The 27,069-nt window shown below is 40.2% G+C and overlaps 1 protein-coding gene across 1 annotated transcript in view; it reads right to left on the bottom strand.

The window, feature by feature from the left end:
* The window catches only part of DDX10 (DEAD-box helicase 10), a 212,135-nt gene that overhangs the window by 9,553 nt on the left and 175,513 nt on the right, over window positions 1-27,069 (bottom strand). Inside the window, exon 17 of the mRNA XM_070749725.1 lies at window positions 3,836-3,960. Within this exon, the coding sequence (XP_070605826.1) occupies window positions 3,836-3,960 (125 nt within the window). The remainder of the gene's footprint in view (window positions 1-3,835; window positions 3,961-27,069) is intronic.

Raw genomic sequence — 27,069 nt, 5'->3', positions numbered from 1 at the left:
AGCTAGGGAATTGCTTCGGGCACCAGGCTTAAACGTTGTCAAGGCTGGAGACTCCTGTTCTAGACCACTCAGAGGGGAAGAGAGGTCTAATCATAGGTCTCATTTTTATGTGGGGGTTATGGGCTCAAGATGTACCTCACTCTTGTTTAACATCTAAGCAAAATCACTGGTCAAAGTTTATTTGTTGGCTTGGGGTTAGATATCATCAATAGACTAATATCCAGTAATACACTTCTATTCTTGCATGATCAACTGATGCCATTAAGTCTTTTCTTAGTGTCCGGAAGATGGGGAGGACTAGATTAGAGGGTCTCCCATAATTAGTTCTGAATAGGACTGCCTTGAAAAGTTCTCAAAAGTTGTAACTGATCCAGAATGCAATGGCACGGGCAATTGGTTCTGAGTGTACTTTGACCTCCATGCATTAGTCTGGATTTATTTTATTTTGTTTTGTTTTATTTTATTTATTAGTGATGAGATTTGAATCACTGACCTACAGATATACAGTCAGCTTCAGTGGCTTGCAGTACAGCACTCTACCTGCTGCGCCATCCTGGCTCTTTGATTGAGATCATCTCTCTCCAAGACTCAATAGGGTGGGCATGTTCTAAGTCACTTCTATTAAACAATGTCATCTTAGCCCTCAGGAAACATGCCTTCTATGTTGATGCACCTTCCCTATAAAACTAAATATCCACAAGATATAGATGGCTTTCTGCCAATGACCTGTTTTCTCTCTCAGACATTAGATAAAGACAATTTTTAAAAAGTCTTAATTGTGTAGATATGTTTATAATTTGGGATATGGTGCAGCTTTATATTTCTCCTATGTCACCTTGAATCCCACTGCAGATTGTCCAGCAAATTGTGTATCCATTTGGCTAGTGATATTTCGTCTTACAAACCCCTCGTCATACAAACTTTTCGAGATACAAACCTGGGGTTTAAGATTTTTTTGCCTCTTCTTCCAAACTATTTTCACCTTACAAATTCAAGCCGCCGCCACTGGGATGCCCCACCTCCAGACTTCTATTGCCAGCAAAGCGCCCATTTTTGCACTGCTGAGATTCCCCTGAGGCTCCCCTCCATGGGAAACCCCACCTCCGGACTTCTGTTGCCAGCGAAGCACCCGTCTTTGCACTGCTGGGATTCCCCTGCAGCTTCACAAAAACACAGAAGTCCGGAGGTGGGGTTTCCCATGGAGGGGAGCCTCAGGGGAATCCCAGCAGCGCAAAAACGGGCGCTTCGGCTGGCAAAAGGGGTGAGTTTTGGGCTTGCACACATTAATCGCTTTTCCATTGATTCCTATGGGAAACATTGTTTCGTCTTACAAACTTTTCACCTTACAAACCTCGTCCTGGAACCAATTAAGTTTGTAAGATGAGGTATCACTGAAATCCGTTCCTAATTCTTCTCTCTTTAACTATAGATACACTATATTGTACACAATGAAGATAAAATGCTTACAAGCATAGTTCCCTCTAAGCTGAGCAGTGAGCAATCGCTCACTTAAAAATCATCATCAACTCAGAGTTTTCCAAACCTGCCCAGAAGCCGAGAGGGAAAGAGTGAGAGGGAAGGAGAGAGAGAGGAAGAGAGGAAGAGAGAGAAACAGATAGAAAAAAGAGAGGAAGGAAAAGAGAAAGAAAAAGAATGGGAGTAAGGAAGAGAGAAAGAAAATCAAAATCTAGTTTGAAACTAGCTCAACTATTTAAGTGGCATTTTGATATTGATAGAGTTGCCCTATTATGAGCTCACTCTTATAGACACACAGTACAGTATTTTATTTTGAAATTCTCTGAGTCAAAACAGGGTGGGTTTTTTATTTGTTTGTTTGTTTGTTTATTTATTTATTTAATTAATATTTCTGTGCCGCCCAGTCCCGAAGGGACTGCCGCTCAGACACTATACTTTTCCGCCCACCCCCCCAAAAAATTAGAGGGAACACTGCTTACAAGGCAGTATGAGCCTTTGAATATCAAATATGGCTCATCTTAAATCTTAAACCTTTTCATCAGTGAAAATGGTTAGCACCAAGCTTCAAATCACAATGTTTCCCACAAATACAGTGATCCCCCGATCATTGCGAGGCTTCCGTTCCAGGACCCCTCGCAATGACCGGTTTTTCGCGAAGTAGCGCTGCGGAAGTAAAAACACCATCTACGCATGCGCAGATGGTGTTTTTACTATAGCCGCAGCAGCGAGCCGAAGATTGGGGTTTCCCCGCCGCTCGCCGTTCGCTCGCGCCGCTTCCCAGCTGGGAAGCGGCGCTGGGGGTCTTACCGGCCACCCACTCCTCGCTGCTGCCGCGCCCGCCGCTTGTCCGCCGCCTGCCTGCCCGCCCTTCGCCCGCCCACGCCGTTCGCTCGCGCCGCTTCCCAGCTGGGAAGCGGCGCGAGCGAACGGCGTGGGCGGGCGAAGGGCGGGCGGCGGCGGGCGGTAAGACCCCCAGCGCCGCTTCCCAGCTGGGAAGCGGCCTGAGCGAACGGCGTGGGCGGGCGAAGGGCGCGCGGGCCGGCAGGCGGCGGACAAGCCGTTCGCTCGGGCCGCTTCCCAGCTGAGTACTCAGCTGGGAAGCGGCCCGAGCGAACGGCGTGGGCGGGCGAAGGGCGGGCGAGCCGCGGGCGCGCGGGCAGGCAGGCGGCGGACAAGCCGTTCGCTCGGGCCGCTTCCCAGCTGAGTACTCAGCTGGGAAGCGGCCCGAGCGAACAGCGTGGGCGGGCGAAGGGACCCAGGGAAGCCGCCCAGCAGCTAATCTGCCCGGCGCCATCTACGCATGCGTGTCCATAAAAAAAGGGCACGCATGCGCAGATGGTGTTTTGACTTCCGGGTTGAAAAATCGCGATTTAGCCCGTTCGCAATGATCGGGAGCGAGATACCCGGGGGATCACTGTATCCATTAAACGATAAATTGAATTACTGACTATAATTAAAAAATATCTACTTAAGCAAAAGTTATGGTTAGGAATTCAGCCTGAAAAAAATGACATCTTGAAACCGCTGAACTGCATATTCCATTTAGAAGTGGGAACTAAAAAGAAAGAACAGCCAAGAATGTAAGAGATTAATTGAAATAACGAAAAGTCTGATCAGAGCTTTGTTCCAAATCGACATTCCTTTTCAACACAGTTGAGGTACTAGAGATATTAAAAATTCAATTTAACTTGCCTGATGAATATTTAGCCCAGCTACTCTGTCCCCTGTGGCTCTCCCCACCTTCTTATTTAACATTATGATTGCCTTAAACAAGCAATACAATAAATGACACCCGAAACATGAAAAATTCATTTCACTAAGCTTGTGGAAGGATGTGGCTTAAAGGTGATTCGTTAAACAGCAGATATAAAATAGTGGATTATACATATCTTTTATCCCTTAAGGGATGAGATAAGGAAAAAAAATTGCCATCTGTGGTTGAAAAGACTTTTTCTAAAGCTTCCTCTAACCTAGACAAAGCCTCAACCTTTTTCCAACATCATTCGTACAAAGTTGAATTTTCTTCCTTTCATTACATATAGTATATCCTAAAGGGGGGGGAAAGATTGTTTCTGTTTTTTCTTGGTTTGTATTTGCATTTTTTATTTTCTTTTTCACTAACATTAAATATTATCTTAATCGTGTGTAAACTAAACTTACTTACCTGCTCCATAAGTAATTAAATATTTTTTAAAAATACATTTAACTTACTTTACTATATGTAAATATGTACATAAATACAGTATATGTGTATGTAATATATATATGTACATATATGTACACTATATATACACACTATACAACAAGTGTGAACAAATTGGGTGAGTAGGTAAATTAAAATGTCAATGCAACGAAATACCTGTGGCTTTTTGGAAGAATTTCTTGTTTGTCCTCTTTGTATCCATCTGGATCTGGAAGTGTACTTGGATCAAATTCCTCATCGCTGTCACTGTGATCCAGAAAAGCTATAGTGTCCTCTTCAATCTACAGAAAAATTGCAGAATTAGATACCTTTATACATTAGAATAGAATAGAATAGAATAGAATCAAATCGAATAGAATTCTTTATTGGCCAAGTATGACTGGACACACAAGGAACTTGTCTTGTTGCACATGCTCTCAGTGTACATTTTTAAAAAAATATAAGTTTGTCAAGAATCATAAGTTACAATACTTAGTGATAGTCCGGGTACAAATAATCAATCAAATCATATTAGGAACCAGTCAATATAAATTGTAAGGATACAAGCAACGAAGTTACAGTCATTCAGTCATTTGTGGGAGGAGATGGGTCATGGGAACCGTAAGAAGATCAAAGTAGATCAAATTCTTGTGTATGGATTAAGCTCATAATGCTTTTGAACTCTATCCTGGCTTCTGTGCCTGACAGGTCAATACAAATACCTGCACACGAAGGCCGACATCAGCTTAATAATTGCAAGCAGTTGTCTATATTGCTATCATTAACCTGGGGCCACAACCAGCCTTCCCTAGGATTGCCAAGGACAACTTGGTGATGCTGTGAGGTTACCAAGACAAAGGAAAATTATTTTTACGTCTTTGAAAATAGTTTGAGTTTGTATAATAAGGAACAGGACGTTCAAGGAAGAGATCATAATTAGATTTATGTCCCACCTTTCTTCGTAGACCTCAAGGTGTATACATAGTCACAACTTATAATAATAACCTAATGATGAAGGCTAGGTCAAGAGACAGTGGCTGGCTCAATTGCCCATTGAGTTACCAAGGCTGAATATCATGTCACTTCTTACCACATCGCTAGTACATTAACAATTATATCACACTGAATCCAGAACAGTATATGCTGCTATGGGGAAAATATATAACCCGAATATTGTCATGACAAGATAGTTCTAGTTTAGCAACCACAATTGGGACCAAAAATTCAGTTGTTAAGTGGTCATTAATTGAAGCCACAACTGAATAGTTCTATAGTGGTATGAACTTAATTCATTCCGTAAGCAGGTTCTTTAAGTAGAAAATTTTGTAAGAAGAAGCAATTTTTCCCATAGGAATCAATGTAAAAGCAAATAATGTGTGTGATTGGGAAAACCACAGGGAGAGTGGAGGCCCTGTTTCCTCCCAGGAGATTCCTAGAGAGGCCCCATGGAGGTTTCTCCCCGCCTTTTCTGGCCCTGTTTCCTCCCAGGAGATTCCTAGAGAGGTCCCATGGAGGCTTCTCCCCACCTTTTCCGGCCCTGTTTCTTCCCAGGAGATTCCTAGAGAGGCCCCACAGAGGCTTCTGCCTGCCTTTTCCAGCCCTGTTTCCTCCCAGGAGATTCCTAGAGAGGTCCCACGGAGGCTTCTGCCTGCCTTTTCCGGTTACAGTTTCGGAGGCTCTGGTTTGTAACTGGAAAATAGTTCTTGAGAAGTGGCAAAAAAAATCTTGAACACCCGGTTCTTATCTAGAAAGTTCGTAAATAGAGGCGTTTGTAGGTAGAGGTACCACTGTACTTTCATTTGCTTTATGAACCTGCAAAGGTTATAGATGTGAATTGGTTATCAAGTTGTTGTTTTTTTACCATTTTTGAAACTGCAAATGATCAGTAAATGAAGCCGTCACTAAATGAGATCTGTCTTATTTTTGGAAGGATCAGCTCGAATATGCTACAATTCTTAGGGAAACTGGAACAGCATCATGAAAGCCTTCTTATCAGATGACCCATACTCACATTAAAGGAGGTGAAACTCCTTTCTTTTCAATGTAGATATTAATGTTCTTTGGCTAGTGTGTGCTATGGTTTACGGAATGCCAATTTTTCATCTGCAAATAGATTATGGCACCAAAAGCTGCTGATTCATTTGTCTTTTTATTTCAGGAACACCTGACAAATCCTTATACGGTGTAAAGAGTGTAACTTAATTTATAGTAAGCAAGATGAAATACATTTGGTGATTGATGACTTGTGTCTATTTCATAAAATAGAAAATAAGGTTTCTTATCTCGAGAAGGATTACATTTGGAAATAATGAAGAGGGGGAGAAAGAGTGACCAAAGGACCAGCTGAGACTGTACCTGATGGTTCTCTGGATTCAGTGTTTACAGCTGAAACATCGTAAATTAATTTAGTGGGAATAATAATGTCTGAAATAAGATTTAGCTGTTTTATTGCTCAGATTGTCTTCCCACTAATATCCATCAACAACATCAACTAGTCTCATAGAAAGGAAAGAAAAAACTATTTGGGGTGGGGGGAGAGATAGAAAAGAATGCAAATTAATAGTCTATAGAGATTCCCAGCCATTCGGTCATGGTTGTCCTAAAGGTGCTTTTTTCAAGAGGCACCTGGACTTCCTTGTCTTTTTCTTTTGAAGACGTTTCCCTTCTCATCTAAGAAACTTTTTCAGCTTTGACAGGATAGTGGCAAATGGAACCATTTATGATTAATTAAAATTGCTTTATCATCAGTATAATCCACGCCATAAATTTACTATTCTACTTAAGAATGTGCCCTTATTGCAGCCTAAGAAGCAGTATCTTGCTCTTCTCTTCTCTTCTAAAAAAGAGATTTAAGAAAAGCAAAAAAAAACTATTACTCATATAGAAGATGCATTTTGCAAACCCGTCCTCAGTGTTTGTAAAGAGGTTTCCCTTCTTTTTGCTAATCAGTTTTAATATTAATTTAAACATTTTCCCATGGAAAAAATCATCGCAGTCACTAAAGTTAACAATGATTTGGTGGAACATAACAATGTCTTAGATTTTTACAATATCTGTTTAGTCATACAAATCAAATAAATAATACAACTAAAGCTCAGCGGTAGCAGAGCAAAATTAAAATAAAGGCCTGTCTTAGACATCTAGGGGGTTTTTAATTATTAACTGGCTGGGGAATTTTGGGAGTTGAGGTCCCACATATATTAAAATTGCCAAGGTTGAAAAACACTGGTGTAGAGTTTCAGTAACAGATGAAAATAGAGGAATTTAATGCAAGTGTCAGAGGTTTATTTTCACAAGACAAAGTCAGTTGGGAATTATTCACAGTTTAACTGCAGTGTGTTCATTTCATCTCAGGCACATGCATGAAAAAGGTATATGTGGGTAGGTGCAGGGTTGTCATAAAATAAGATGCCAAAAATGGAACTAAATGACAGCTGGCTTTCTCGAGTGTGGGATGAAATGATCGCGAAAAAGTGATCAAACTATATAAAGTCAGCAAATGTTAAACAAGTACAAAACTTGTTCTTCCAGTAATGGCAAACATTCCAAATATTTACAACAGGAGAAGCCTAGCTTACTTCCCAAAGTTCTAGTGGGTGGAATAGTAAATATCCATTCAGTTCTGGAGACCTCACCTACAAAAAGATATTGACAAAATTGAACGGGTCCAAAGATGGGCTACAAGAATGGTGGAAGGTCTTAAGCATAAAACGTATCAGGAAAGACTTAATGAACTCAATCTGTATAGTCTGGAGGACAGAAGGAAAAGGGGGGACATGATCGAAACATTTAAATATGTTAAAGGGTTAAATAAGGTCCAGGAGGGAAGTGTTTTTAATAGGAAAGTGAACACAAGAACAAGGGGACACAATCTGAAGTTAGTTGGGGGAAAGATCAAAAGCAACATGAGAAAATATTATTTTACTGAAAGAGTAGTAGATCCTTGGAACAAACTTCCAGCAGATGTAGTAGATAAATCCACAGTAACTGAATTTAAACATGCCTGGGATAAACATATATCCATCCTAAGATAAAATACAGGAAATAGTATAAGGGCAGACTAGATGGACCATGAGGTCTTTTTCTGCCGTCAGACTTCTATGTTTCTATGAGACCTCTTTATTGTAAAATACAGTACAATGCAGCGGTTGGCTACGAGCCAGAAGGCTAAATTGCGGTCACCGCCGCGGCTCATAAGTTCTTGCAGGACCAGCGTGATTTTGCTGCTGCACCTGTAGAGGAAGCAAAATAGTGGACGGAGCTGCAGGTAAAATCTCACCGAAGCACTGGCACAATTTCGCTACCTCCACAGGTGCAACAGCAAAATTGCACTGGTCCCGCAAGAACTTATGAGTCGCCGCGGCGAGCGCAATTTAGCGTTCCGGCTCATAGCCCATCACTGGTACAATGTCTGAATACCTTAGAAGCAAGGGATGGGTCGCTCAAATCCCATAAAATCAGGTATCTGGCAGCACATTTTTTTAACAAGCAAATTTTATTAAAAGGCATCAGCATGAGGTGCAGCTCATTTCATCAGATTCATGGAATGGTTCGATGTACAATTTAAATTGAGATATGGAAACCTAGTAAGGTGAGTAGGTAGGAGAAAATGAGTTCCGTAATAGCAATAGTACTTAGACTTATATACCACTTCACAAAAGGTATTTATTATGCATGCTTGTTAAAAGATCAATCCACAAAATTTGGATATCTTCCACATTCTTCTCTCAAGCATATGAATTTTAATATAAATTCAGCCTCTGTGCTGAAGGGATCAGGTCTGGTGGCTCAGCAGTTAATTCTCTGCCTTACAAGGCAGAAGCTGCCAGATCGAATCCCAGTAAGGGTGTGGGCTAGCTGATGAGGCCAGAACAAGGCTGAAATGGTGCCATCCTAATCTCCCTTAATTTTAAAATTTCAGCTAAAAACATTTGATACATACGGAATATAGTTGTCGGCTATGAATAAATTAACTGCCTTGAAATGACCCTGGGTTGGGCCTAGAGGCAAAAAGGAGCTGTGACGTTCCTTCAATATAGCAGGGTGATCCGACATAAAAAACATATAGCCCCTCCCTGGTACAGAGCTGAAGGGATCAGGTCTGGTGGCTCAGCGGTTAATTCTCTGCCTTACAAGGCAGAAGCTGCCAGATCGAATCCCAGTAAGGGTGTGGCTAGCTGATGAGGCCAGAACAAGGCCGAAATGGTGCCATCCTAGTTGCCCTTAATTTTAAAATTTCAGCTAAAAACATTTGATACATCAGTATATATTGTAAACTTGGAAACTCAGGAGAAAATTCAGAACTATAAGCCTTACAGATAACCGAATTGTAATCTAAGCATCAGTTAGGTCCTGTCTGGAAGCCGTCTTGTCAGGAATGGTTGAAAGAGCTCAATACATTTAGATAGCAAAAGAGAAGTCTGAGGAGAGAGATATTGTAATGTTGTACATTTCTAAAAGGCTGAAAGATACAAAGAAGGGTAGGTTTGTTCTCAGTGGACAGTGAGAGCAGATAAGACCATTTCATAGAAATTAAAAGATGGGACAATCAAAGCAAACACTTCTAAATCTTTGAGCTGTTAAGAGATTAAAAAACAATATTGTTAGATCCCTCTCACTAGAGACTTTCAAATAGTTTCTTAATCAAATCTGGAACCGAACAGAGCTTAATCAAATCTGGAACCGAACAGAGAAAATGGTGCCAGGTTTTTAACATTTATGAATTTTAATAGATGTAATATGTTAAATCAAAAGAAAGACTAGTTGTTATGTCCTGCCCAGAGATTAATGGAAGTACGCTTGGAGACTAGTTGTTATTGGATGAACCCGGTTACTGTGATTGGTTAGTTATTCGTCGGAGCAAGGGCGGCAAAGGCTCTGTCACCCGATTGGTTGTTACCTCAGCCAGTGAGAGTATATAAACCCTGTTATTTGTTATGGCCTCTGTTCTTCATCTCCGTACGTCTTTCTGATATACTGAATAAAGTCTGTTATTACCGATACTGTACTTGCCTCCGACTATTTCACTAGTGGTGACATGATAGCAGTGTTCCAGTATCTTAGGGGTTGCCACAAAGAAGAGGAAGTCAAGCTACTCTCCAAAGACAGGACAAGAAGAAATGGAGGAAAACTAATCAAGGAGAGAAAGATCCCAGAACTAAGGAGAAATTTTCTGACAGAACAGTTAATCAGAGGAACCATTTACCTTCAGAAGTTGTGAATGCTCTAACACTGGAAGTTTTAAGAAGAGTTTGGACAAACATTTTTTTATTTTACTGAAAGAGTAGTAGATCCTTGGAACAAACTTCCAGCAGACGTGGTTGGTAAATCCACAGTAACCGAATTTAAACATGCCTGGGATAAACATATATCCATTGTAAGATAAAATACAGGAAATAGTAAAAGGGCAGACTAGATGGACCATGGGGTCTTTTTCTGCCGTCAGTCTTCTATGTTTCTATGTTTCTAACATTTGTCTAAAATAGTATAGGGCAATGTTGGCGAACCTTTTTTCCTTGGATGCTGAAAGAGCGTGCACACAAGCTATCGTGCATGCGTGAGTGCCCACTTGCATGCCTGGGGAGGGCAAAAACAACTTCCCTCGCCCTTCAGAAGCCCTCTAGAGCAGAGGTCTCCAACCTTGGCAACTTTATGAGGCGTGGACTTCAACTCCCAGAATTCCCCAGCCAGCAAAGCCAAGCTTGGAGACCAGCAAAGCTGGCTAGGGAATTCTGGGAGTTGAAGTCCACGCCTCATAAAGTTGCCAAGCTTGGAGACTGCTGCTCTAGAGGCCAGAAATGGCCTGTTTCCCAACTTCTGCTGGGCCCAGTAGACTCGTGTTTCACCCTCCCCAGACCCCAAAGGCATCTCTGGAGCCGAGGGAGGGTAAAAACACCCTCCCCATCCCCCCCGAGGCTCTCTGGAAGCATAAAATGCCCTCCCAGAGCCTCTGTGCAAACCAAAAATCAGCTGGCCCGCACACACATGCATATTATTATTATTATTATTATTATTATATTATTATTATTATTATTATTATTATTATTATTATTTATTGGATTTGCATGCCGCCCCTCTCTGTAGGCTCGGGGCGGCTAACAACAGCAATAAAAACAGCATATAACAATCCAATATTAAAACAGTTAAAAAACCCTTATTATAAAACCAAACATACATACAGACATACCATGCATAAAATTATAAAGGCCTAGGGAGAAAGAGTATCTCAGTTCCCCCATGCCTGGCGGCAGAGGTTGGTTTTAAGAAGCTTACAAAAGGCAAGGAGGGTGGGGGCAATTCTAATCTCTGGGGGGAGTTGGTTCCAGAGGGCCGGGGCCGCCACAGAGAAGGCTCTTCCCCTGGGTCCTGCCAAGCGACATTGTTTAGTTGACGGGACCTGGAGAAGACCCACTCTGTGGGACCTAACTGGTTGCTGGGATTCGTGCAGCAGAAGGCGGTCCCTGAGATATTATTATTATTAAATAGATTTGTATGCTGCCCCTCTCCGTAGACGGAGCTGAGCTAGGGCAATGGCTCGCGTGACAGCAGATATGGCTCCGCGAGCCACCTGTGCCACCTGTGCCATAAGTTTGCCATCACTGGTACAGGGCTACGATGGCGAACCTATGGCACACATGCCAGAGGTGGCACACAGAGCCCTATCTGTGGGCATATGTGCTATTGCCTGCTCCTCTTCTGGTTCCTGGTGCTCATATGCCTGCCAGCCAGCAGGTCTTCGCAGGTGCCGAAACACCAGCCTGAAAATGGCCTGAAAAATAGGCACGCACAAATACCAGCTGGACAGTGGGTGTGCACGTGCCGGACACCCAAAGGCCAGCTCGCTGATGTGCGCATGTGCACCAGGCAGCTGGTCTTCGGGTTACTGGCACTCCAGCGCATTGGCACCTGCACACATGTTTCGGTTTGGGCACTCAAAAAGGTTGACCGTCACTGGTTTCCTACCTGAGCTGCGGCTTGGACTAAAAGATCTCCAGGGTCCCTTGCAATTCCGTTAGTCTATTAAGGCACTATGTTATTCTATTATTCATATTGTTTTAGTTGTTGATTGGGAGTTATCAAGAATTTGATATAATGGACCAATATGGTCCAGTGTTAATAGGCTAGAAAACAAAAAACACCCTCTGTGTTCATGTCCTGTCTTAGGCATGGCAGCCATCTGGGTGACATTGGGCTAGTCGAGGGGGTAGGCAAAGTTGGCTCTTCTATGGCATGTGGACTTCAACTCCCAGAATTCCTGAGCTAGCACGAGTCAAAAAGAGGGCGGGGAAAATATTTACTGACCCCGCACATCCTGGACACAAATTGTTTCAACTCCTACCCTCAAAACATCGCTACAGAGCACTGCACACCAAGACAACTAGACACAAGAACAGTTTTTTTCCCAAACGCCATCACTCTACTAAACAAATAATTCCCTCAACACTGTCAGACTTTCTACTAAATCTGCACTTCTATTCTACTAGTTTTTCTCATCATTCCTATCACCCATTTCCTCCCATGTTGACTGTATGACTGTAACTTGTTGCTTATATCCTAAGATTTTTATTAATATTGCTTCTTCATTGCTTATTTGACCCCTATGACAATCATTAAGTGTTGTACCACATGATTCTTGACAAATGTATATTTTATTTTATGTATGATGAGAGCATATGCACCAAGACAAATTCCTTGTGTGTCCAATCATACTTGGCTAATAAAATTCTATTATTCTATTCTAGATAACTTCCCATACTTTCTATTTTTGAGCCGCCCCGAGTCTACGGAGAGGGCAGCATACAAATCTAATAAATTATATTATTATTATTATTATTATTATTATTATTATTATTATTATTATTATTATTGGTAGGGGTTTGTTTGGGTTTTGTTAATGTAGGTTTTAAACAGAAGAGGTTCTTAAGTGCCATCTCGTGGCATCACGGGCCCTAAAGTATCAGCAGGATTGAGTTGCCGACCTCCATACTTTAGCAAACTTCATAAAGAAACAGATCTGTACAACGATTTGAATTATTTTTCAGCTTTGACTTTTTCTAACGTATTAAAAATGTGCTACATTTATATTTCAAAAATCTGCATTGCTCCTATTTCCCAGATAATCATTCTGCCCAATTATTCTGATTCCTTTCTATTCCACAGCCTTTTTCAACCTTGCATTTGTTTGCATATGAAAGAGTAAAACCAATTTCCTTTTGTCAAAGAATATTTTATTGGGTGCCAATGTTTCTGAATTGCAGACTGTACCTTTTTGAAATAAATGAGAATTGAAATGGAATAGCTTCTCTGTATTTTAAGGGCCATAAATAAGTAACCAGTAACCATAAATAAGGCTTGATTTCAGGGTTAAAAAAAAAAGCCCTGGAACAATTTCACTGATATTTTAGTAATTTAGCAATGCCTGCGTAAAGTTGAGAAAATAATTTAAAGAAGGTATTTCCAAGATGTGATATTATAATCTGAATTTTTCAAAATGGAACACTTAAGAATAAACATAATTACTTTTTTTTAAAAAGTTACTCTATTTTAAATAATGTTTTTAAGCACTCACGAAACCAAAAATAGTAACAGTAAATTAAATTACCATTATGTAGGCTGTACCAACTTACTATGTAACTCACTATGGAAAAATAGTGATAATATTATCAAATACGCAATTAAAATATAATTTAATATATGGAAAATGATTTCTCAAATCAATATATGTCTCATATACAATTTTTTAAATTCTATTTGTATTGAATCAACAGATGCACAGAAATATATAGCATGATAATATATTCATGTATTTATGTATTCTGTGATTCTATGACTAAACCCCAAAACTAACTAGCACTACCATAAAATTCCAAGTTATCATTTTGAAAAAAAGAAGTATAAAGCCCTTGAAATGATAAATCTGAAAAGATGTGGATAAAATTAAACATTAAAAATAATATTTTTATCACCACTATTACAACAACAACAACAATAATAATAATATAACATTAGCAAACACTCAAAGGCATTTGTTGTCCATTTTAAACAACAGTATTTTGCTATTTTTTATAGGTCATCTGGACATTTGATACAATTATTACTAAAGGTTATAATTAGTTTATAATAAAGCACTTTGCCACAAAAGACACAGAATTATTTATTTAATCATTATTTTTAATTAATAAGTAAAGTCTCATTTCTAGAGACTCTGAGAAGCACAAAAAATACATAGACTAAAAACAAATATACAAAAACAAATGATTAATGTGCCAGTATTCAGAGCTAACATAATTCAATCAGCCTTTTTTTTAAAAAAAGAAAAATTAAGTTAACTTTTAATTGAAAATTAATTAAAAAGTTAATTTTTCTGATATATAATAATTAGGGAATAGTGCGATTATCCACAAGTGGGCAGTTCCAAAGCAGGGTAGCCATTTTAACTATTTATTTTCTTTCATTCATTCATTCATTCATTCATTCATTCGATTTGTATGCCTCTCTTCTCCGAAAACTTAGGGCGGCAATGTGATGCCTGCAGATGGTATTTCCTGAATAGGACAGTTGGAAGGAGTCGTAGAGACCAGAGCTACTCTGTGAATGGGAATTTTAAAAGGAGACATCTCAAACCCATTGATTTTGATAAATGTGCTTAAAAGTTCTATATACATCTATAGCAAGTACAATTTATAGACTGCAGTAGAGCTGGATAATTTTTATATTAGCACTAACTAGATTTGATTCAAGCTCATACAAACAAGTAATCAAACTATTTTTGTTAGAACTTTTGGTTTATTATTTATTTATTCATTCATTCATTCATTCATTCATTCATTCATTCATTCATTCATTAGATTTGTATGCCGCCCCTCTCCGTAGACTCAGGGCAGCTCACAACAACAATAAAACAATATACAACAAATCTAATAATTTAAAAGTCACTAAAAAACCCTTATTAAAAAACAAAAACATACACACAAACATACAATGCATAAACTGTATAGGCCCAGGGGAGATGTCTCAATTCCCCCATGCCTGACGGCAGAGGTGGGTTTTAAGAAATTTACGAAAGGCAAGGAGGGTGGGGGCAATTCTAATCTCCGGGGGGAGCTGGTTCCAGAGGATCGGGGCTGCCACAGAGAAGGCTCTTCCCCTGGGTCCTGCCAGATGACATTGTTTAGTCGACGGGACCCGGAGAAGGCCAACTCTGTGGGACCTAATCAGTCGCTGGGATTCGTGCGGCAGAAGGCAGTCCCAGAGATATTCTGGTCCGATGCCATGAAGGGCTTTATAGGTCATAACCAACACTGACCGGAAACTGATCGGCAACCAATGCAGACTGCGGAGTGTTGGTGTAACGTGGGCATACCTAGGGAAGCCCATGATTGCTCTCGCAGCTGCATTCATAATTTGGGACTAAGGTATTGGGGGGGGTGGAGGGAAACCTTCTCTCAAATACATAATTTGCCCATAATTTGCAATACCATCAGGAACAATCTACGTCCTGCAAACACAGAGATAATTAGCATTTTGGGGCCACTCAGGAACAGCACCTCAATAGTACAGGGGTGAAAATGCTCCCGGTTCGATCAGTTGTTGGAGACTCGGTAGCGAAGGGAGTGCGAGGCTCTGCTCCCCTGCCTGGACACCACCATTTGGGTTTTTAAACCCTCTGTGCATTCACAAAATGCGTTGCGCATGCACAGAGGGTTTAAAAACCCAAATGGCGGCGATCAGGCGAGTGGGTGGAGTCTCACATTCCCTTTGTGACCGGCTCTCTGATGACAGAACAGGCACGAGCAAACCAGAAGCATTTGACCCTGGTGAAGTATCTCTCAAGTAAAGAAGGATATTGGTCCTTCCATGCTTATCTTAAGGCAGGCAAGTCTTAAGTCTGTTTGTTTACCTACATACTTTCTGGTTTTAATACCTCTCCCAAATTTTATTAAATAGTTTATGATCCTGTATCTCTTTGTTTTCTCTTGGGACATCCATAACTTATTGTGGGGGAGGGGGAAATTTTTTAAAAAAGACAAGATGAAAGGCATCACTACATGATCATACTCCCATCCTCTTAATTACATGCATGGCATGGAAAGAAGTATTATACTTCTTTAAATATTAACTTACTTTACTGTCTGACCATTATCTTACTTTACTATCTGACCAATACTCCATGTCCAGCTCTAGTGGACATACTGAAAAGCAATAGGAAGCAGATAAAATTTCTTCTCGGTGTAATTACTCTTAAAGTAAAGTATCTAATGCAGTATTTTCAAACTTGGCATCCTCAGGCAAAGTTTGAAAAACACTGATTTAAAGTCACTGCTATTGTCCATGAACTAAGGCTCCTGGCAATATATACAAACTTCTATAGTACAAAAAAATAGCATTAAATTGTGTGATCCAAGGTTCTTCTATGAAGATCACTGAACAAATAGCCTATATAGAAATATCTCTTATATAAAAATGGGGGGGAGGCAGATTTGCAGAGATAATTGTGGTTTGAAATTTTAACATTTTTGTTTTGCACAGTTAGACTTTATAATATACCAACGGAGGGAAAGGGTCCCTGTAGAGTTATGTCAAATATAACTTCTGGGAAAGCAGCCAAGCATATCCCTGAGCAAGGCGATCTTGCTGCAACTTACAATTTTATTTAATTGCATTGTAATGCTAGATGCAACACTCAGATGGTGGTTTTTAAGCACTGAAGCAACCATTTATTGCCAATTTCATATGGAACAATTGTTCCAATTTCAAATAATTAATCAGCATGGAAATAATTATTCAGCATGAAAGCAGAGCCCTTGGGAAGAGATAGTACAGCCTCACCTGCAAAATATTAATGTACTGCAAATTATGCATATTCGAGAATCAGTTTTCAGTTTCTGCAAGGATGCAACAAACCCAGCTACAATTTAAGGATTGAATTTGTTTTATCAACACAAATGTAACAGAAAAAGCAACTTTGAAAAACGTGCCATATTTAAGAGTATAAGATGCACTAAAAGAGGTTGAAAATTTATGTGCGTCTTATACTCCAAATGTAGGTTTTCAAACCTTCTTTTTCCAGCCCTAATGAGGTACTAACAATCTTCCAGGCTTTCTACTCCTTCAGAAGGTGGTTTTTTCCAGCCCTAAGTCTTTGCAGGCTTGTTTTCATCCCTGCTCCCTCTGAAAAAGGCTCTTTCAGTCCTAACCAGTGTTGTGGTTAGCTCTGGCCCAGCTCCTGCCCCAAGGTCTGTGGATGTGGGGGAGACATCCACATGCTGCAGGCCTGTTTTGCTCCCGGTGGAATCTGCTGATGAAGGCTCCTCTGACCAAGAAGACATGAGTGACAGGGAGGAGGAGGAGAGTGTGGCAGACAGCTCAGAAGGAGATCAATTATCTAGCTCTTCCTTGGATTCAGAACAAGAGTTAATGATACAGCCACGCATGAGGAGAGTGATGCATAGGCAACAACAACTGAGAGATTATTATCAAAGAAAATGAGGCCACCTGTGGTTGGGCGGGGCTGTGGTAATTAGTGAGGCTGCTATAAATAGCAGCCTGTGGGTTTGGCCATTGTGGAGGATTATCTGATCGTTGTGTTTCATGACTGCTTTACTGACTTTGACCTTTTGTGTGCTGATTTTTCCCCATTTTGAAACTAAACCAGAGCAAAGTGTGTTTCACTTTGTGAAAGAAGAAGGACTGTGAATTGCCTCACAGCTGCAAGCTAAGTATCACAGAACTGATAAGGGACTTGTACAAATTACCAGTTTGTTTGGAGACGAGTGCTCTTTGCTATAACAAAAGAGGGCTTAGTTTAAGTGAATTTTCATTATAAAGAACATTGTTTTGAATTTTCAAACGTGTGTGTGTCTGAAATTTGTACCTGTGAATTTTTGGGAGGATTCTACCAGAGAGCCCGACAGAACAACCAGGGGATAAAATAATGTGCTGAAACGAACAAACTCAGAAAGCTAGACAGATGAATACCTGGTAGGTGGTATTTTTCCCTATTTTCCTCTCCCAAAAGTAATGTGTGTATTATACCCCAGTGTATCATATACTCTGAAAGGTACGGTAATGTTTTTAGCCCAAGGATCAAATCTAGAGAGCACTAGGCAACTGTTTTATTATAGGACACTGGGATACAGTTTCCATAATCAAACGTCATAAAATACATGTTGTAAATGAATGAATAAGTGGAATGGAGCCTTTCCTATTGGTATGTCTGCCTCAAATTACTTTTTTTGTATTAAATTGATTAAGCACTATAAGAAAGCTGTACATATACTATGTACAGTTAATCCTAGCTGACAATCTGCAAGTAAATTAAGATTTATTCACAGCAAGCTCATGCTGTTTCCTGGGCAGAAAACTCCCCAAGATATCCAGGACCAAGTATTTTTCCTAGGAGAAAAGGGGATAAAGCAATAAAGTCACACTCTTTTCTCTGTAAACCCCTGGTGTAAATGTACAGATCCTGCATTTTGTATTTCGTAACAGCTCTATTGAGCGCTGTGTTTTCTCAGTCTAACAATGGTGAACAAAACCTGGGCCTTGGGGCTAAATGAGGCAACTCAAGTATATTCAGGCCTTGACAAGAGCCGTTTGTCATTTTTTGGGCAGTCTGTTGGGCTGAGAGGAGACCAGGGGCAAAGAAAGGCAATGGAGCAGGAGATGGACTGAAACGGAAGGTAAGATAAGCATTAGTAGTGATTTCATACTCCACCTATTTCTGTTTTTTTACTATAGGGAACTATATATCTCACATACAGTAGAAACACCTTTGCCAGTAATAGCTAGAATCTTGGTGCTTTGTTGTTTTTTTTAAATGGAGCCAAGTGCTTATAATCATTTTCTTGGATGCTTGGCTGCATAGCTAGAGGTATAACAAGCAGGAAGAGGGAGATTATGATCCCGCTATATAGAGTGCTGGTGAGACCACATTTGGAATACTGTGTTCAGTTCTGGAGACCTCACCTACAAAAAGATATTGACAAAATTGAACGGGTCCAAAGACGGGCTACAAGAATGGTGGAACGTCTTAAGCATAAAACGTATCAGGAAAGACTTAATTAACTCAATCTGTATAGTCTGGAGGACAGAAGGAAAAGGGGGGACATGATCGAAACATTTAAATATGTTAAAGGGTTAAATAAGGTACAGGAGGGAAGTGTTTGAACACAAGAACAAGGGGACACAATCAGTTGGGGGAAAGATCAAAAGCAAAATGAGAAAATATTATTTTACTGAAAGAGTAGTAGATCCTTGGAACAAACTTCCAGCAGACGTGGTAGATAAATCCACAGTAACTGAATTTAAACATGTCTGGGATAAACATATATCCATCCTAAGATAAAATTCAGAAAATAGTATAAGGGCAGACTAGATGGACCATGAGGTCTTTTTCTGCCGTCAGACTTCTATGTTTCTATGTTTCTTTCCCCTTATTTATTTATTCTACTTTTTTTGCCAGTCACATAAAATGCTTTGTTCTGACATCTAGAGAATCTAGAATCAGTTGGCATTAACTTTCATTGGTCCATTGTGCCAAGTCCCTAACAAACGTTCAACACCAATAAAGCTAGGTTACCAGAGAATTTTGTTGGTTGGTTGGCTGTTCTTTCATTCATTCATTCATTCATTCATTCATTCATTCATTCATTCATTCATTCATTCATTCTTGTGTGCTGCCCACTCCCGAAGGATTCAGGATGGCTGAGGTTTATTTAGGTTTATTGAAAGGAAAAGGAGTTAGAAACATAGAAGACTGACGGCAGAAAAAGACCTCATGGTCCATCCAGTCTGCCCTTATACTATTTCCTGTATTTTATCTTACAATGGATATATGTTTATCCCAGGCATGTTTAAATTCAGTTACTGTGGATTTATCTACCACGTCTGCTGGAAGTTTGTTCCAAGGATCTACTACTCTTTCAGTGAAATAATATTTTCTCACATTGCTTTCAATCTTTCCCCCAACTAACTTCAGATTGTGTCCCCTTGTTCTTGTGTTCACTTTCCTATTAAAAACACTTCCCTCCTAAACCTTATTTAACCCTTTAACATATTTAAATGTTTCGATCATGTCCCCCCTTTTCCTTTTGTCCTTCTGAGTGAGTTAGAGAATCTTAGAGTGAGTGTTTGTCCAATTACATTAAATAAGTAATTAAATAGGATAAAGAGAAGACGTTTCTGATTCTTTGGCTAACTGTATCTAGATACAGAGAATATGTTTTTAATTTGCCTGCCTAATAAAGAAGGAATTTAACAGAATAACAGAGTTTAAAGGGACCTTGGAGGTCTTCTAGTCCAATCCTCTGATCAAGCAGGGTAACTTATACCATTCCAGACAAGTGGCAGTTCAGTCGCTTCTTATAAGCCTCCAACAATGAAGCATGCACAAGTTCGGAAGTCAAGCCATTCAATTGGTTAATTGTTCAAACTGTTAGGAAATTTGTCCTTAATTGTAGGCTGATCAAAGGAGAAATATCTGTATAACTAAAGACTATGCATTTGATTACACAGTGGTACTTCCACTTAAGAACTTAATTTGTTCCATGACCAGGTTCTTAAGTTAAAAAGTTTGTAAGTAGAAGCAATTTTTCCCACAGGAATCAATATAAAAGCACATAATGCGTGCAAACCCTTTAGGAAAGACATAAAAGCTTGGAATTTGGGTGGGAGGAGGAGGAGGAAGAAGAGGAGGAGGACAGTCGCTGCCGAAGGAAGAAGGTGAGGTGAGGGGCATCCAAGAAATCTAAACTTTATGGCTTAAAAAAAAAAGAGGGACTCTGAGGTGGCGAGGAGGAGCACAGGCCTCCCATACACCCGGCGCGAGGCTGCCTCCCATACACTGTACCAGAGAGAGAAACCCGATAGGCGAGAGGGCAGAACCTCCCGTTCCTTTGACCGAAAGGTGGCTGCTGCTGCTGCTACCTGCTTCCTCTTCCTTCCCATGCTGAAGGGCTCCCCTCTTCTCTCAGTCACTTGGTTTGTAGCCAGCGTCTTTCCTTCATTGTGGCGACTCCTTGGTTTGGCTGAAGCCGAGTTGATTCAGCCAGGGCGAAGCACCCCCTTTTGCCTTTCTCCACCCAGATGCTCTGGGACCTTGCGACGGGTGTGTGGGAGGCAATGCAAGGGAGTCACGAAGTGGTTTATTCCCTCTCCAAGCGCCCAGAGAAAGGAAAATGCTTTGTTCGCTCTGGGCTGCCAAAGCCTCCTTAAGCGCCACCGAAAGGCTACTTTGGCAGCCCAGAAAAGCCCGAGATGGCCGGAATAAAAGGTGGAATGGCAGTAAACTGGCTGGGCCTTCGTGCCACTCAAATTTCCTGGGAAATTTTCCGGGCTCGGGTTCTTAAGTAGAAAATGATTCTTAAGAAGAGGCAAAAAAATCTTGAACATCCAGTTCTTATCTATAAAAGTTCTTAAGTAGAGGCGTTCTTAAGTAGAGGCCCCATGGTATACAGTATTTATTTTATCCAGGTTATTTAACCACTTATTCACAAGCATACAATTCCTTCCTTGAAATCTATTTAGCATACGGCACAATACACATGGTCTTACAGCATATATTAATATTTCCCTTAAATTAAAAATACAGTGAAACATGAATGTTAAAAATATCTATATTCAGATACCAATTTCTAGGGCACTGAATCTTTGAAATAAAGCATCATTCATCTGAAAAAAGTCAGATACTGGACCGGTATATGCCCCCCCCCCCCTCCAATTTTCAGCTAGTCATGCTATGATCTAAAATTCGTTCCCCAAAATATGATCTCTGCAAGTTTGCAAAAAAAATTCTTACTTAAGGTCAACACAACTACTATCACCTTTTATGAAAATAAACAAATTGGTACCTGATTAATTTATTTTGGAATACTCTTTTATAAATGGCACATTACTGATGAAAAAGCACTTACTACTTCAGATAGGTATCAGAAGATACCTAAGAATTTAACTTAAATTTGCAACATGATTAAAAGTAAAGATACTTCACCAGAAGAGCCCTTCACTCCTCCACTCGAAACAGAATACCCTACGAAAGCAGACTATCAATCCTAGGTCTAGAAAGCTTAGAACTACGTCGCCTAAAACACGATCTAAGTATTGCCCACAAGATCATATGCTGCAATGTTCTACCTGTCAATGACTATTTCAGCTTCAATCGCAACAACACAAGAGCACGCAACAGATTCAAACTTAATATTAACTGCTCCAAACTTGACTGTAAAAAATATGACTTCAGCAACCGAGTTGTCGAAGCGTGGAACTCATTACCAGACTCAGTAGTGTCAACCCCTAACCCCAAACATTTTTCCCTTAGACTATCCACGATTGACCTCTCCAGGTTCCTTAGAGATCAGTAAGGGGCGTCCATAAGTGCACCAGTGTGCCTTCTGTCCCCTGTCCAATTGTCTCTCCTTATCTCATTTATTTTTTCTTCCTTTCAAATATGTTCACCTATACTTTTATATCTTTTCTTCTATTCTTTTCTTTACTTATATTATTACATATCTTTCTCTTCAATGTGTATTATGTATTGGACAAAATAAATAAATAAATAAATAAAATAAAAAACTTGTCACATTATCTATATTTTCCCCCCCCACAAAGAACAAATTTGAAAGCTACATACTCTTACGTTTTCAAAATCCTTTTAATTAGGCTGACTCAAGTTTCTGCTGCATAGTTCTTAAAAGCACACACACGCGATGTAGTGATCAGCTAAGTAGCAACAATGCCTGGCAAGGAACCAACATTTGGATTTCAATATGAATGGAGCTTTATGACTCAATCACACTTTATTTTATTTTTAGATCTTAATGATCAGGCAAGATTACGCCCAATACCTTTTATTGTACAGAGTTACAATAGCAAACACGGTGATGCTTTTTGCCTATAAATTTCCCTGGGGTAAGATAAAAAAATATGAAAGCCTGACGTGGGACAAGGTTCTTTGTCCTACCTCCCAGCCTGTTGCCAGACATAAGAAAATTAAACAGAAGTGGGAAGGGAAAAAAGAGAATGAATCGAAGAAGTTCCTTGGATGAAAAACAAAACGTTATCAAAGGGGGGGAAATCAAGACAGTCCAGTGGAAGTGATGTGCGGGTGGCTGGAGGCTGTTGGGGTCTGGATGGGTGTCAACAAGCTCAAACTCAACCCAGACAAGACGGAGTGGCTGTGGGTCTTGCCTCCCAAGGACAATTCCATCTGTCCATCCATTACCCTGGGGAGAGGGGAGAACTACTGACCCCCTCAGAGAGGGTTCCCAACTTGGGCGTCCTCCTCGATCCACAGCTGACATTGGAACATCATCTTTCGGCTGTGGCGAGGAGGGCGTTTGGCCAGGTTCGCCTGGTGCACCAGTTGCGGCCCTATTTGGACAGGGAGTCATTGCTCACGGTCACTCATGCCCTCATCACCTCGAGGTTCGATTACTGCAATGCTCTCTACAAGGGGCTATCTTTGAAAAGTGTTCGGAAACTTCAGATCGTGCAGAATGCAGCCGTGAGAGCCATCGTGGGGCTTCCAAGATTCGCCCACGTTTCCACAACACTCCGTGGCTTGCATTGGCTGCCGATCAGTTTCCGGTTACAATTCAAAGTGTTGGTTATGACCTTTAAAGCCCTACATGGCATTGGACCAGAGTTCCTCCGGAACCGCCTGCTACCACACGAATCCCAGCGACCGCACAAATCCCAGTTGACCTTCTCCGGGTCCTGCCGACTAAACAATGTCGTTTGTTTATTTATTTATTTATTTATTTATTCATTCATTCATTCATTCATTCATTCATTCATTCATTCATTCATTTAATTTGTATGCCGCCCCTCTCCCTAGAGGCGGGGCGGCTCACAGCAGTGATAGAAACAATGTACAATGTTTGGCGGGCACCAGGGGAAGAGTCTTCTCTGTGGCGGCCCCGGCCCTCTGGAATCAACTCTCCCCGGAGATTAGAATTGCCCCCACCCTCCCTGTCTTTCGTAAACTACTCAAGACTCACTTATACCGCCAGGCATGGGGGAGTTGAGACACCTTTCCCCCAGGCTCTTTTATACTTTGTTTTATGTTTGGTATGAATGTGTTGTTTGGTTTTTTAAAATAATCATAGGGTTTTATATGTTTTTTAATATTAGATTTGTTCTACTATATTGTTTTTATTATTGTTGTGAGCCGCCGCGAGGGGCGGCATACAAATCTAATAAATTATTAATTATTATTATTATTAAGCACTTAAAATACATTGCTCAAAAAAAATAAAGGGAACACTTAAACAATACAATATAACTCCCAAGTGAATCACACTTCTGTGAAATCAAACTGTCCACTTAGGAAGCAACACTGATTGACAATCAATTTCACATGCTGTTGTGCACATTCAACTTTGTACAGAACAAAGTATTCAATGGGAATATTTCATTCATTGAGATCTAGGATGTGCTATTTCAGTGTTCCCTTTATTTTTTTGAGCAGTATATTTTCATGCTTTATAGAATATTGTCTTATATTCCTAATAGAGTTGATTATAACATTTCTACAGATCTTTTTAATTTTATTTGTATTCCTGCCATAATAACTGAATTCACCAGAAAGATTTTCAATGGAATGCAATTATTAATCTGTTAAAATGGAAAAGAATAATTGAATTGTATTTGGAAAAGCAAATATTTTCCAAATACCTTTTTTTCAAATTTCAAATTGTATTTGGAAAAGCATACACACACACACACACAGGTTCAAGTCCTGGTAAGGGTATGGCTAGCTTATGAGAGCTGAATAGCTTGAAATAGATCTATATTAGTTTCCCTCCATTTTCATTATCAGCAAGAATATGTTACACACACACACACACACAAACACACACACCACATTTTGATGTAATGAACTTCCAAATTCCGCTGCATCTCTTTAATGTGATACTTTTCAAATTATGTTCTAATAATCCTTTTTCTGATCTGGTTCCCAAGATTCAGTGTTGGTTATGACCTATAAAGCCCTTCATGGCATCGGACCAGAATATCTCCGGGACCGTCTTCTGCCGCACGAATCCCAGCGACCGATTAGGTCCCACAGAGTGGGCCTTCTCCGGGTCCCGTCAACTAAACAATGTTGGTTGGCGGGCCCCAGGGGAACAGCCTTCTCTGTGGCGGCCCCGACTCTCTGGAACCAGTTCCCCCCAGAGATTAGAACTGCCCCCACCCTCCTTGCCTTTCGTCAACTCCTCAAAACCCACCTTTGTCGTCAGGCATGGGGGAACTGAGATATCCCCCACGGGCCTATACAATTTATGTATGGTATATTTGTATGTATGTCTGCTTAATAATGGGGTTTTAAAAATATTTTAAATTGTAAATTATTAGATTTGTCATGAACTGTTTTATTGTGTTGTGAGCCGTCCCGAGTCTACAGAGAGGGGCGGCATACAAATCTAATTAATTAATTAATTAATTAATTAATTAATTAATTAATTAATTAATTAATTAATTAAGAAAGAAAGAAAGAAAGAAAGAAAGAAAGAAAGAAAGAAAGAAAGAAAGAAAGAAAGAAAGATGTAGGGGACTTTTTAAATAGATTTGGGATAAATTCAATTTCTCTATATAAACAATGCCCCACTGAATAATGATATATTGCCAGATTGAAACCTCAAAGAAAAAAAAATCATTAAAAGACTTCCACATGAAATCTGAAGATCCTATTATCTTTTCCTTTTATCGCACCATTCCCGCACTCAAGGCAATTAAGTTCAAATATCAAAACAGGCTGTTATGCCACCTCTAAAGAATGCAATTTCTCTATGATTTTGTCTAAAACCTTTTTTTTAAAAAAAGACTCAGGTAGCAGAGAAAATAATTTGTGGTGATAACAAATTCATACTTTCTTTGTCCTAGGTTTATTATCCATTAATTTCATTTTACGGTCCACAGTTCTAGATAAATGAGAGAGGGAACAAATCTTTAATTTGGGTTTTTTTTACTTTTGCCTTTTTCCATAAAGAAGCTGCCTCAATATCTTCATAATTTTGCTAACCAAGCAAACTACACAAAAAGATTGGAAACTGCCATTCTTTGTTTCTTTCCTTTATTTTGTCTTTCTTTTTAATTTGTATTTGTATTTTTGTATTTTGTATTTATTAGATTTGTATGCCGCCCCTCTCCGAAGACTCGGGGCGACTAACAACAATATAAGAAGACAATGTAAACAAATCTAATATTAAAACAATCTAAAAAACCCCAATTTAAAGAACCATTCATACATACAAGCATACCATGTATAAATTCTATAAGCCTAGGGGGAAGGGAAATTTCAATTCCCCCATGCCTGACGACAGAGGTGGGTTTTAAGGAGCTTGCGAAAGGCAAGGAGGGTGGGGGCAACTCTGATATCTGGGGGGAGCTGGTTCCAGAGGGTTGGGGCTGCCACAGAGAAGGCTCTTCTCCTGGGTCCCGCCAAACGACATTGCTTAGTCGACGGGACCCAGAGAAGGCCAACTCTGTGGGACCTAACCGGTCGCTGGGATTCGTGCGGCAGAAGGCGGTCCCGGAGATATTCTGGTCGGATGCCATGAAGGGCTTTATAGGTCATAACCAACACTTTGAATTGTGACCGGAAATTGATCGACAACCAATGCAGACTGCGGAGTGTTAGTGTAACATGCGCATACCTTGGGAAGCCCATGATTGTTCTCGCAACTGCATTCTGCACGATCTGAAGTTTCCGAACACTCTTCAAAGGTATCCCCATGTAGAGAGCATTACAGTATTCGAACCTCGAGGTGATGAGTGACTGTGAGCAGTGAGTACCGGTCCAGATAGGGCCGCAACTGGTGCACCAGGTGAACCTGGGCAAATGCCCCCCTCGCCACAGCTGTAAGATGTTTCTCTAATGTGAGCTGTGGATCGAGGAGGATGCCCAAGTTGCGGACCCTCTCTGAGGGGTTCAATAATACCCCCCCCCCCAGGGTTATGGATGGACAGATGGAATTGTCCTTGGGAGGCAGAACCCACAGCCACTCCGTCTTATCCGGGTTGAGTTTGAGTCTGTTGACACCCATCCAGACCTCAACAGCCTCCAGGCACTGGCACATCACTTCCACTGCTTCGTTGACTGATTGTTTTGTTTCTTTGCAGAAATCAGTTTGGTTTACCTTAGAGTGTTTCTCTGTAGTTCATTCAAGTTAAACATTTCTTATTTTAACTTTTTGGCCCTAATCCTAATGATATAGCTATATATCCATCTGAATTTGCTTCAGATAAATCAATCACAGCCAGTAATCTATTTTCACCAAAAGGAATGTTGATGAAATTAATATCTATTTACATAACCTTTAGAATGAGAGTGAATGTCTTTTTTTCAAAAATAAAATAAAATAGTGAAACATGGTTTTAATTAATTTGAAATTAGTCAATGATCTTAAAAT

This window comes from Erythrolamprus reginae, chromosome 4, assembly GCF_031021105.1.
Source record: "Erythrolamprus reginae isolate rEryReg1 chromosome 4, rEryReg1.hap1, whole genome shotgun sequence".
NCBI lineage: Eukaryota > Metazoa > Chordata > Lepidosauria > Squamata > Dipsadidae > Erythrolamprus > Erythrolamprus reginae.
Note: the sequence above shows the minus strand (reverse complement) of the source record. Positions and strands in the feature narration are given on the sequence as shown.